Below are 12,329 nucleotides of genomic sequence, written 5' to 3'. Positions count from 1 at the left end.
TCATAGATGGTTTATCTGAGATTCCTGCATCCCAGGGGGTTGGACTAGATCAGTGTTTCCCAACCGGTGTTCCGCGGCACACGAGTGTGCCGTGAGACATCGGCTGGTGTGCCGCGAGATGCCTGGAGGGAGGCGGGCGAGTCGGGCGGCGAGAGGCGGGGCGGCGGCGGCAAGGAGAGGCCGCGCCTCCTGCTGCTGCCTGGCGCTCCTCCTCGCAGCCGGCAGCGCTGCCTGGGCGCCTCCGCGCGACTCTGCCTCGCTGGGTTTGGTCTCCCAGCAGAGACGGGTCACACGCGCACCTCCCTCCCTCCCTCAGCCTGCGCAGAGGGAGAGCCTGAGAGAGGCATCACTCCTGCGCGGCGGGAGAGGGAGCAGCCGGAGCGATGCCCCAAACGAGCTGAATTCCGAGCGAGGGACTGAGGGGGGAGGGAAAAAACTTTCACTTTCGTGCGTCCCTCCCGGCGTGACGCTGCGCGCTGACGTCACGGGGCGGGGCTTTAATGGTGGTGTGCTGCGAGATTTTTTTTCAGTAAACAGGTGTGCCGTTGCCCAAAAAAGTTTGGGAAACACTGGACTAGATGACCCTTGGGTCCCTTCCAACTCTTTAAGATTCTATGCTCTCTAAAACGAGTTGTGTGGACAAGATCGAAAACGTTACTTCCTATAAAATGAGTTCAGCAGTGCCTAGAATCTGTTGCTAAATACCAAGTGGAGCTCCAGAATTTTGGGGAAGAATAGAAACGATGATGAGAGAGTAAACAGGAATAAAGGAAACGAAATAGTCACAGAGTTTGTCAGCTTATTTAGAAAGACATGTTTCCCAGCAAAATAGGCTTGTTTAGCACCTGTTTAATGGCTACCGTCCCCAAACCACACAAGGTTTGTGTGAGTGTTGAGAGTTTGGGTCTTCCTCACCATAGCAGCTTCCTAGAGACTCACGCGAGCTCTGAAGTGCTAGGACTGACCTTTATGGGTGTTTTATATTATGTGACCTATATGAAGAAATGGGCACAAGCAATTATGTCATGCTCTGAGTAGACTTCCTGAAATCAATGGAAGTCAGTATAGACAAGAGTGTAACTCTTAAGTGTAACTTAAGGCCTATGCAAATAGCAGTATCTTTTAACAAATAGGAGGAAGCAAGATTACAACCTATGCAGTATTTCATTTCATTGGTGGTGGCGTTTTAGATCAAGATAATTCCTGGTATAAGATTTTTCTGACAGGGATAGCGGTTTGATGTGGCAGAATTTATTTCTTAGCTCCTGCTGTATGCACAGATATATTACATATTTTGAGAATACAAAATTCAAATAAAGATGTCAGTGAGTATGAAGTTGCTGACAGAAAACAGATTATATTAAAGCTGCTTTAGTAAAACCTCATGTCTGTATTTCTTGCGTCATTTTTGAAGACAAGCTGAACATTCAGCGTACCTTCTTCATTTCACGGGATTTGCTCTCTGGAATATTTCAACGTACAGTAGCTTGAACATCAAGCCAAAGCGAACCTGGTGGAGCTGGACTGCTTTGTGGAATATCTTGAGTTGCCAAACCCTTCTTCCAGTCCTTGTTTACGCATGTATTTTGATGAGTTGCCTTGCCTTTTGATTGTATGGTCCCTAAATTGGCTTACAAGATTGCAACAATATTGTGTCGGTGTTCATTTTAAAAAACAGCCCTCTTTGTCAAGAGATGTGCCCGTCATACACTTCCTTTCCGATTTTGAAGTCCCGTGGCAACTGGCAGTTAGGAATAGAGCGTTATTTTGGAATAGAGGGAGGAATCTTGCCCTCTCAGCCATTTCTTCTTCTACTCATAACTGTGGCCAGGACTCAAACTGCAAACTTCTCTCTTCCATCTGATTACCAGTTCACAGGCAACAATACATAGTAATGCCAGTTACACAGAGTACCAGTTACTGCTACCTCTGATTACTCGTATCTTCCAATTCATTTTCGACTCATTTCTTTCTTTGAATTTTTTTTCTCTTCAGGCTGCAAAGTAATGAAACATCAGAACCCAAAGATGCTCAGAAACTGGACCCTCGCCATCAGGAGTGGTTTACGAAATACTTCTCTTTCTGAGAGAAACTATTTATAGAATATCCTACACGCATAGTACTGTTGATGTTAAATATTTATATAGTGCTTTGCAGAATAAGTTAAGAAAGATAACACAAGGACCATAAACTCTGAGGTTTGTGAGAGAACCATTAAATTTGATTTGACACAGCAGGAAATTAACATAATTTTTAAAACAAACATATGGTTGAAATATTACCATAAATAAATAAGTGCTTTTTATATGGATGACCAATCTTCATGTATATACTATTTTATTTATGTTAATTTAAGACCCCTCTTAATGTTTTATTTCTAATCAGCTTCAGTTCAATAGGATTCCCAGAGCAGCTTATAAAAGAATTACAACCTGAAAACACATTTAGGTAGCACAGTAAACAAAGAAAGCAACCTAGGACAAGAAGTTAAATTATATGTACCGTAATTTTCGCTCCAAAACACGCACTTTTTTGCTCCTAGAAAGTAAGGGAAAATGCTTGTTCGTGTTACGGAGCGAATGCACGGATCAGAGCCATGGCTGCCGTCAGTCAAGCAAAGCAGGAGCCGTTTACACGCTCTATGAGGCTCTCGCTTTGCTTGCTTTAAAGCGACCTGGAGCCGGGGAGGAGGGAGGGAAGGAGAGCCATGGCAGCAAAGCAGACACGGAGGAGGGACAGACGCTAGCAAAGGTCTGCACGCTCTCTAAACAGAGCAATGAGGCTGCAGAGGGACAGCAGGAAAGATAAAATTTAAGCAACCAGCAGCAAAATAAAACCAACCTCTAGCTCTGAGCCACGCAGTGAAAACCAGGAAGTAAAAAAAAAGGCTGGGGATGAGGGAGAGGGGAAAACTTCGCAAATCCCCCCGTCTCAGCTGATCCGCTGGGACGGAACAGCTTGTTTTCAGGCAGGATAGATTTGAGCACTGTCTGGGTCCTAGTGCCCCTATCTCTTTTTTGTGCTCCATTCTATTGCTGCTGGTGGCTGCTTATCACTCAGGCTGCAAGGAGGAGCGCTTTTACACAGCTAATGGCGAATCCCCTGCAATCCAAGTCCTCCTCACTTGCTCAAATCTATTCTGCCTCAAAACAAGGAGCGGAAGGAAAAGGTTGCAAACTGTTAAATGGAAAAAACCCAGGCACAGGGCAAATACCTTAAGTATACCTTTAAAGCAACAGTGCTCTTTCCCTCCCTCCTCCCCGCTCAGCTCCCCGAAAAGCTCCTTCTCCACACACCCCACGCTGCTCCTTGTCCCTTGAGTGCTTTTCCTTCCCTCCCGACTTAAAATGTGGTTACAAACATGGATCCACATGGATCCTCAGGATTTTTGCACTGGGTCACCCCAAATTCACCATCAGATCACATGTCTGTGGCCACAGCATGAACCACAAAAATCATACATCCACTGTTTCATTTAGAATATTTTTTTCTTGTTTTCCTCCTCTAAAAACTATGTGCGTGTTATGGTCAGGTGCGTGTTATAGAGCGGAAAATACGGTATTTGAATGCGTGAGCGGCAAAACCCGGATGTAACCTGTTCTGGTACTTCCGGGTTGCTGCAGGATGTAACACAAAAAAATGCAACATGAAGCAGATACAACACGAGGTATGACTTTATCTCTATATCATAAGAATATATGAAGGGTCCAGTTGGATCAGGCCAAAGGTCCATCCACCAACAGCTTTATGGTTCTTTGGGTGCCAATATTTCATGGTGTATCTGTGCCCTGTAGTGACAGATTACAAAACATGTTTTTCCTCGGTTAGGAAATAGTGTTCTTCTAGTGTCTTTACCTTAACATCAAATCAAGCTAGCTTCAGAACATCTGCATTGTTTGGATTGTCGCATTTAAATACATACAGCATTAAAGCCAAGTGTTCAAACTCTTCAGTTTTCAAGAAGCAAATTCAAGAACACCTATAATTTCAGCCAGCAATGCCAATATACTATGTCAGATTACCAAATCCATTTGGAACCAGAATCTTTGGGAAATGTCTGAAGCAAAACAGTGTACTTGAAAGAAAGCCAAACAATTTTCTGAATAAAATAAGCCGAGGGTGCTTTGTATATATAAAACAAACTTATTGTTATGTGATCAAAATAAAAAATGAACGTTACCTAAAACTCATTTGGTGATGCTATCAAAATAAAACTAAGTACACTATTTTCCCCCATGTGTGGTTTATTATCATTTTGTTGATTCAAACTAGAGAAAGTAGTTGTTGATTTACAGTCAGATCCATGAAATTGTGCCTAGCTACATACATGTCATGAATATTTTCTGTTCTTCCATTATAAAACAGGAACCTTGAACAGCAACGCTGATGCTGTTTTGAAGAGATAATTTAGAGCAACATGCTTCCAGGGACAAAAGGAAAAGACATGGCTTGAGACACAAAAGAAAAATACGTAGGAAGCTGTGATGGCAGGCATTAAGAAAGCAATTGAGGTTGTAAAATAAAATAATAATAAAGTGGCCACTCTGATTCTCCTCCCTTAGGCAGAAGGAACATAAAAAATAAGATTATGTGCTGTAGAGCCCTTTGTTGAATTTCTTATACCATGAAAAGAGGCAGTAGCAGAAAGAAAAACCCTAGGGCCAAGAGCAGCGACCCAAAAGGCTATTTTGAGCACATCCAAGGGCTCAGCTACTGTTTTCAGCAGAGCCCCTTCCCCTTCCCCACTGACCACCAATGCAAATTTCAAAAGCAGACAAGCCCCAAACTGCATGCCTGAAGTAACCCTCTGAATTTCAGCCAATATTTTGTTCCACAGATCAGCCACTATATTTTGGGCACCCGGCACACTACCTGTGAAGTTTGGGAGTTTTAAAAATAAAAACACACTTATTCATTACGACGACAAAACTACCCATGTGATAGCTCAAAAACACCTATTTGTCGTTTCTTCAGCAGAAAGCATTTTAACAGCTCAGAGATATGCTTGCTTTGAGTCTGCTCCATATGTAATTTGTTGGGCCAGGTGATTAATAAAAGTACAAAACCTAAACCAAGCCCCCATTCTGAGCCCTGCATGGGCAAATTGCTTTATGATCATTTTGTTATGCTTCTAAAAAATATCCATATGAAGTTGCACCATACAGACAATAGGAAGTCCATTGCGTTGTTCACGTTTGCTTGAGCGGTGCAGGAATGTTAGCCGACGCCTGCTCTAGATAGGCTAAGGATCCTTGAGGCATTTCAGCAGGCTTTTTGTGCTGGACATTGATGTCTTCCAGAACCTGCTGCCAGTGTCGCAGTTTACCCAAGTGCTTCTGAATTAGTGCTTCCTTCCTCTGCAGTTCATTTCTCAGCTCTGAAACATCCTACAGGAGAGACAGGTACACAGGAAATTACAAGCAACAAGGAATCTCTTTTATGTAAGATCTGTTCCTATGCAACTGAAGAAATAATTCTCACAGCAAGCTATCCTTTCTGTTGTCACAAGAGGTTATATTCTTTTTAAATATTCGTACGATGCAAGTTTCAAAAGAAAAAGTAACATCTATTTCCCTCTCTGGACAATGCATTTCTTACAGGGATTTTGATAAGTGTCAATCTCTTCCTCTGTACGAGTTACTATTTAAGTGTGCTTTTAATGACTCTGAAACAGACTTTCAACCTTTGGGCAAAGCTCTGAAAAAGGGAAGGATGACAAGACACATACCGGACGGGTGCTTGGAGCAAGGCAGTGTTTTCCAACATCCAGTTATGTTTCCTCCCCCCAAGCACATATATAATATTTTGAGTATTTAGTGCACTTTGCCCATATTCCTGCAGTTATCTTTACAACACTGAGACCATGGCAGAGGCAAAATGGGGACCATGGGCATTCTTGATGCTCAGCTCAGCTGCTCTGCAATTACACTTAACTCTCCACACAAAATGAACATTTGTCCTTTTCTTAGTTACCATCAAGAACTATGATGAACTATATTGCAATGCATACCTTGCAACTTTAAAGCAGTGCCTGCCTGCTAAAGGTTGATTAAAACATAAATTGTTTTCGTGTGGTCACAGAGTTAAAATTATGCTCCTCAGGACGGAGGCCCAACGACAAATTTTCAACACGCTCTAACCAAGGTTTCCTGCAAATTTTGCAGTTGATTCATTTCCCCCCGCAGTTCTAAAACTACTACACAAGGCAGATGTTCCCTAAAACGGCACTCCGAACCCCACATACCTGAGAGTAAGCCCACTGAATTCAACAGGACTTACTGCTGTGGAAACCATGGTCAGGATTGTGCTGCACTAATCTGAACACATACAGTTATGGGATTGTTTGGACAGCGGAAAAAAACCCTTCATCTGTCTGTTACTGGCCAAGTAAACTGTATGTAGATTTAACTCCATTGTATTTATTAAATTATTTTTATCCATTTAAGACTGAACTAAATGAATGAATCAAAGACCAAAGTATCAGTCAGCATGTATCTGCTTACTTTGTCATAACTCTGTGTATAGATTTAGATGTCATGTTCAAGCCTAGAGGAAAACTCAACACGTACCTCTTTAATTACTTGCTCTGGTTTCTGGACACATAACTGCAGCCTTTTTTGTAAGAAAAAGCATTCTGTTTGCCGTGCAACATCTAAAAATTTCTGGATACACTGGTCAACGCCTAATACGCAGAGAGAGCAACAAGATTTCAAAGTTATTCCACAGGAAAATTGAATATTCATAATTTTACAAACCAGTTATGGACCAGGCTGTGATACGAGCAAAGTGAATTTTTTTGGCTAAAATACTGCATTCTTAAAAACTTGCAACAATGAGGTTTGCATAAAGTAGTTCATGGTTTTAACATATATATTTTTTAAAGGGAAAAAATAGAATGTTCAAAGTCAGGCAGTGGGCTGATAAAGAATACATAGGAATCTCGATTTTGCATGTTGTATACATAGTCTGCTAAAATACAACCATTTTAACAAAAGAGTTATGTGAAAAGGGTAATTAAAAAAATTTCTGATGAGAGAAAAAAGAATTCTTCAGTTTTTGAATAGAAATCACAGGTGTGATTTTACCACATGCATAAGAAATTTTACCTGTATAGAATTCAAGTGATGGAGTTTAAATGCACAGTAGCACCATGATTCTTAAACTGTATCACAAAGAGGACTAAACAACATCTTAAACTTAAGCCAATGCATATCAGATGCATCTGCCAATCTTTGTCCCCCAGAATGTCAATATGTAAGTATGAGCATCATCCCAAGGGCAATAATAAATATCCAACAGGATTCCCTGATGGAGCTCTCCTGTAAGATAATCAGTAAAATGTGCTCAAGTAAAATATGCTTCTAATTGGGAGCACCAGATGTGGTCTAGCTACCAATGGTTTGGGAAACACCAAGTGAATAACTTTCCAGCCCTACTGATTTCGCATAATCTAATTTATTTTACCTTAAGCAATTACTAACTGGTTGGCTTAGTCCAGAGGACTCTCAAAAAAACTTACAATTTAAAAACCATTTAACCAAGCGACATCATAAAAAAGCAACAAGAGATAAAAACTAAAGCAGCAAAATAAAACAAAATCTAAGTTAAAATTAAGATGGAGGTATAGGCTTACCAGTTCTAATTTCTTCCTGGTCTGTACCATTGACATAATCTTGACTCACGAGAGAAGCAAAGCAAGCCTGGGTAATTAGAGAAATATATAAAAGCAATTACTAGAAACAGAAGGACATTCACAGTGTACATGCCATTATGGGTATACAGCTTCCGCTTGTTTCCCATGAGCAATGCTGAACCATTAAATGCATTTTTGCTTTCTACGAAAAAATTTGTGGGCTTTTATTTCACACGCCAATAAATGAAACATCTTTCTCCTCGACTGGCAGAGATTTATATCTGGCTTAATGACATCAACTGCGACTTTATAAACACAAGTATATAGAAAGGGGGGGAATGGTGAAGGGGGGGAAGGGGCCATGAAATATAGTATTGTGAGATCCAACTGAATCTTCAGGGCTAATAGATACTACAGTGGTACCCCAGTTTAAGAACAGCCCTGTTTACGAACTATTCGGTTTACGAACTCCACAAAACCGGAAAGTGTCCCAGTTTGCGAACTTTACCTCGGTGTAAGAACGGAAGCTGAATGGTGGAAGGGCACCGGGAGACCTCATTAGGGAAAGAGCGTCTTGGTTTAAGAACGGTTTCGGTTTAAGAACGGACTTCCAGAACGGATTAAGTTAGTAAACCGAGGTACCACTGTATAACCATATAAACACTTTTGGTTTCGACAACCAAGCAGGACTGGATACAATAAATATCTGATAAGCAAGAGCACACTTCTTGTTAAAGGCTTTAGAGCAGGCATGGCCAAACTTGGCCCTCCAGCTGTTTTGGGACTACAACTCCCATCATCCCTAGCTAACAGGACCAGTGGTCAGGGATGATGGGAATTGTAGTCCCAAAACAGCTGGAGGGCCAAGTTTGGCCATGCCTTGCCCTGGAGGGAGGGCTGCTCCATTGTAGAAACAAATGCTAGAGTCTAGAAACACACTCCACTACTATGACCCTTCTGGCTACTGCCCGTCCAAAACTGGTTTGACAACTTCCCAGTGCAAAGCAGCAGATCTCAGATCAATGCCACTCTGTGCCAATAGGAACAGTGGCCAGCAGGGACTTTAAAGGTCACCCCAAAATCCAGGCTGTGTTGCAAGCAATGATTCCTTTTCTCATTTTTTACTACGCTGAAAGGCACCCCAAGGGTCATCTAGTCCAATCCCCTGCAGTGCGGAAATCTCAACAAGCGGTCCTCAATCCAATATGGAACCCAAACAGCCCCTGCTTAGCTTTGCAAATGTCCGTGCATGGAGGATTTTTGGCTAGGAGCCGCAGCCTCCAAACCTGAAAAGTTAACAGGGTGTGATTACATATAAGGGTCTTATGGCGCCTTGCAGTGTTTCTCAAACTTGGGTCCCCAGCTGTTGTTGGACTACAACTCCCATCATACTTAGCTGGCAGGACCAGTGGTCAGGGATGATGGGAATTGTAGTCCCAAAACAGCTGGAGGGACAAGTTTGGCCGTCACTGTCGTAAAGAGATCAAATGTGTGTGAATGGAGGATTTTTGGCTAGGAGTCCAAAGGAGCTGCAGCCTCAACTCCATACCTGAAAAGTTAACAGGGTGTGATTACATATAAGGGTCTTGTGGCGCCTTGCAGTGTTTCTCAAACTAGGGCTCCCATCATCCTTAGCTGGCAGGACAAGCGGTCCAGGATGCTAGGAGTTGTAGTCCAACAACAGCTGGGGGCCCAACTTTGAGACACCCTGCTTCAAAGCTTACAAACATTAGTCTGTTCTGAAGACAGCTGGTTGTTTTGGCAGCAACAGGCCAGAACAGCTGTCCCCCTGGAAAGTTAACACTGCAGAGCTGCCATCAAGCGGCGCACACTGCAAAGTGATCACGTGTTTGCTTTGGCAGAGCACTTTCACCTTTTTTCTTCTTCTTCCTAATTGTTTACACCAATTCATGAACCAAGAACTTATACATTGACCACTAATAATGAAACATATGTTGTGGATATCTTCCCACATTTATTATGCTATTTTTGTGATATACAAATGACATGAGAAAACTTGGTCTACTTATTTGTATAGCATTATTCTTGTTTATAAAACCCAATTTTTTAAAAAATTAAAAAATAAAATGTGCAACAATAACAACATATCATCCTTAAAATGTATAATGTCAGACGTTAATGAGGCCTGGATTAGAAAAAGCATAGAAGACCTGAGCTAGAAAGAGCGTTTTTAGGATTTGCACGGGCAAGGTTCCCTTCTGGCTCTTGGGATTTGACAAAGGGGAAAAATCCTCCAATGCCCGAAAGCTGCTCTGCACACAGGACATGTCCAAGTCTACAGTTTTTGAAAGTTTATGTCCCATCACCTCCTGGCAAATAGAAGGGGAAGAAATGGAGGCAGTGAGAGATTTTACTTTCTTGGGCTCCATGATCACTGCTGATGGTGACAGCAGCCACGAAATTAAAAGACGCCTGCTTCTTGGGAGAAAAGCAATGACAAACCTAGACAGCATCTTAAAAAGCAGAGACATCACCTTGCCAACAAAGGTCCATATAGTTAAAGCTATGGTTTTCCCAGTAGTGATGTATGGAAGTGAGAGCTGGACCATAAAGAAGGCTGATAGCCGAAGAATGGATGCTTTTGAATTATGGTGCTGGAAGAGACTCTTGAGAGTCCCATGGACTGCAAGAAGATCAAACCTATCCATTCTGAAGGAAATCAGCCCTGAATGCTCACTGGAAGGACAGATCCTGAAGCTGAGGCTCCAAGACTTTGGCCACCTCATGAGAAGAGAAGACTCCCTGGAAAAGACCCTGATGTTGGGAAAGATTGAAGGCACAAGGAGAAGGGGACGACAGAGGACGAGATGGTTGGACAGTGTTCTTGAAGCTACCAGCATGAGTTTGACCAAACTGCGGGAGGCAGTGGGAGACAGGAGTGCCTGGCGTGCTCTGGTCCATGGGGTCACGAAGAGTCGGACATGACTAAACGACTAAACAGCAACAAATGCAAACTGTGCTTTTCCAAAGGCAAATATTTCAATCTAATGGCTCTAACAGGATGTGATGAAAGGCAACAATCTGATCAGCCACGTATGTAGGCACTGCTAGGTCTCCCAGAGACAACTTCTTTCTCCTCAAGGAGCTTCCACACAGCAGTTTAATGTTGATTCGTGGCTGCTCACACACACAAGAGTCACCCAGTGTCTGCATGACATTGTCCTCATCAAAATGCCATTCCATATTATTTCCTCACTTCTTCAATGGTTACGGTTTCTGCAGAAACCCAGAAGGTAAAAACAATGATGGAAATGGCACATTTGGATTAAACGGGAGGGGGGGGGAGAGAATATGAGATGGCATTTTCATGAAGATGTCATCAGCTAGAATAGATGCTGCACACCTCATGAGAAGAGAAGAGTCCCTGGAAAAGACCCTGATGTTGGGAAAGATTGAAGGCACAAGGAGAAGGGGACGACAGAGGACGAGATGGTTGGACAGTGTTCTCGAAGCTACCAGCATGAGTCTGACCAAACTGCGGGAGGCAGTGGAAGACAGGAGTGCCTGGCGTGCTCTGGTCCAGGGGGTCACGAAGAGTCGGACACGACTAAACGACTAAACAACAACGTGTTCGTATTAAAAGGGAGGGGGGGGGGGAATTGTTGAAACAGGAACCGGAAGTACAGACAAGCTCTGTTTACCATTGTCCCCGTCTCTATGGTTAGGAAGGCCTCTTGTTCGAAGAGCACCCCCGTCCGAGGGAGGGACACGGCAACGACCCTCTCCCGCTCACTTTCGTTCATCCCCCCCCTTACAATCATGGTACCTTCCGGCTCCCGCCCGCCCGCCGCGGCCTACCTCGAAAGACGCCTCCAGCTCATCCACGAGGGTGCTGTTGGGGTTCCGCGGGCCCGCGGGGTTCGGCGGGAGGAGGCCGGCTGGCCCCGACACACCGGGAGCGACGGGCGGAGGAGGCGGCGGCGGCGGAGGAGGAGGGACCGGGCCCTGGTTCCCGAACATTCCGCTCAGGCCGGCCGCCATGGCAACGGAGCGCAGGCCGGAAGCAGCCAGTGCGCAGGCGCGACTGGGGAACGCGGTGACGCTCGGGGGCGGGGTGACGCAAGCGGAGGGGGCGGGACCTTGGAACCTTTGCATTTGGACTTAGGTACCTGTACTTAGGTGTGATGTATCAATAATAATTTACGGCTATATAAATCCTTTATATATTACTGTAATACAGTATATATTATCTATAATGTTTTATACACGCACATATAAAAAACCACAAATCATTAAAAAATTAAACATTAATAGAATTAAATCTATATATATTTCTATTCATACTTATACTTTTGTGACTGGTGTGGTTTTTACCCATGGTTTAGTTAACCATTAAAAAAAATAAACATTAATAGAATTAAATCCATATATATTTATTTCTATTCATGCTTATATTGTTTTTTGCGAATGGTGTGGTCTTTACCCATGTTTTAGCTAGGTTCTTATTTTATCCGTAAGTCACTGCGAGGGGAAATGGCAGAGTATAATTATAATTTTAATTGGTCCTAAGGCAGGCTTAGGACGCGAGTGGCGCTGTGGGTAAAACCTCAGTGCCTAGGGCTTGCCAATCGTATGGTCGGCGGCTCGAATCCCCGCGGTGGGGTGAGCTCCCGTCTTTCAGTCCCAGCTCCTGCCCACCTAGCAGTTCGAAAGCACTCTTAAGTGCAAGTAGATA

General features: G+C 43.3%; 2 protein-coding genes across 3 annotated transcripts in view; one reads left to right on the top strand and one right to left on the bottom strand.

Annotated features, from left to right (window-relative positions):
• The window catches only part of FAM184B (family with sequence similarity 184 member B), a 77,469-nt gene extending 75,236 nt beyond the window's left edge, over positions 1–2,233 (top strand). For both annotated transcript variants that reach the window (XM_081207623.1, XM_081207622.1), the window contains one exon: positions 1,996–2,233. In XM_081207623.1, coding sequence (XP_081063749.1) covers positions 1,996–2,086 — 91 coding nt within the window. In that variant the 3' untranslated portion in view covers positions 2,087–2,233. The remainder of the gene's footprint in view (positions 1–1,995) is intronic.
• A 1,993-nt stretch (positions 2,234–4,226) lies between these two features.
• On the bottom strand, positions 4,227–11,666 carry MED28 (mediator complex subunit 28). Its single transcript, XM_081207961.1, has 4 exons — positions 11,453–11,666; positions 7,634–7,700; positions 6,570–6,682; positions 4,227–5,387 (listed from the first exon to the last, which is right to left on the bottom strand). Exons 1-4 carry the CDS (start codon positions 11,633–11,635, stop codon positions 5,190–5,192), a joined length of 561 nt encoding a protein of 186 aa, XP_081064087.1. The 5' UTR covers positions 11,636–11,666; the 3' UTR covers positions 4,227–5,189.
• Positions 11,667–12,329: the final 663 nt, after the last annotated feature.

Source organism: Podarcis bocagei (assembly GCF_964188305.1).
Source record: "Podarcis bocagei genome assembly, chromosome: 9".
Classification (NCBI taxonomy): Eukaryota; Metazoa; Chordata; class Lepidosauria; order Squamata; family Lacertidae; genus Podarcis; species Podarcis bocagei.
This window is presented reverse-complemented; position numbering and strand designations above follow the sequence as displayed.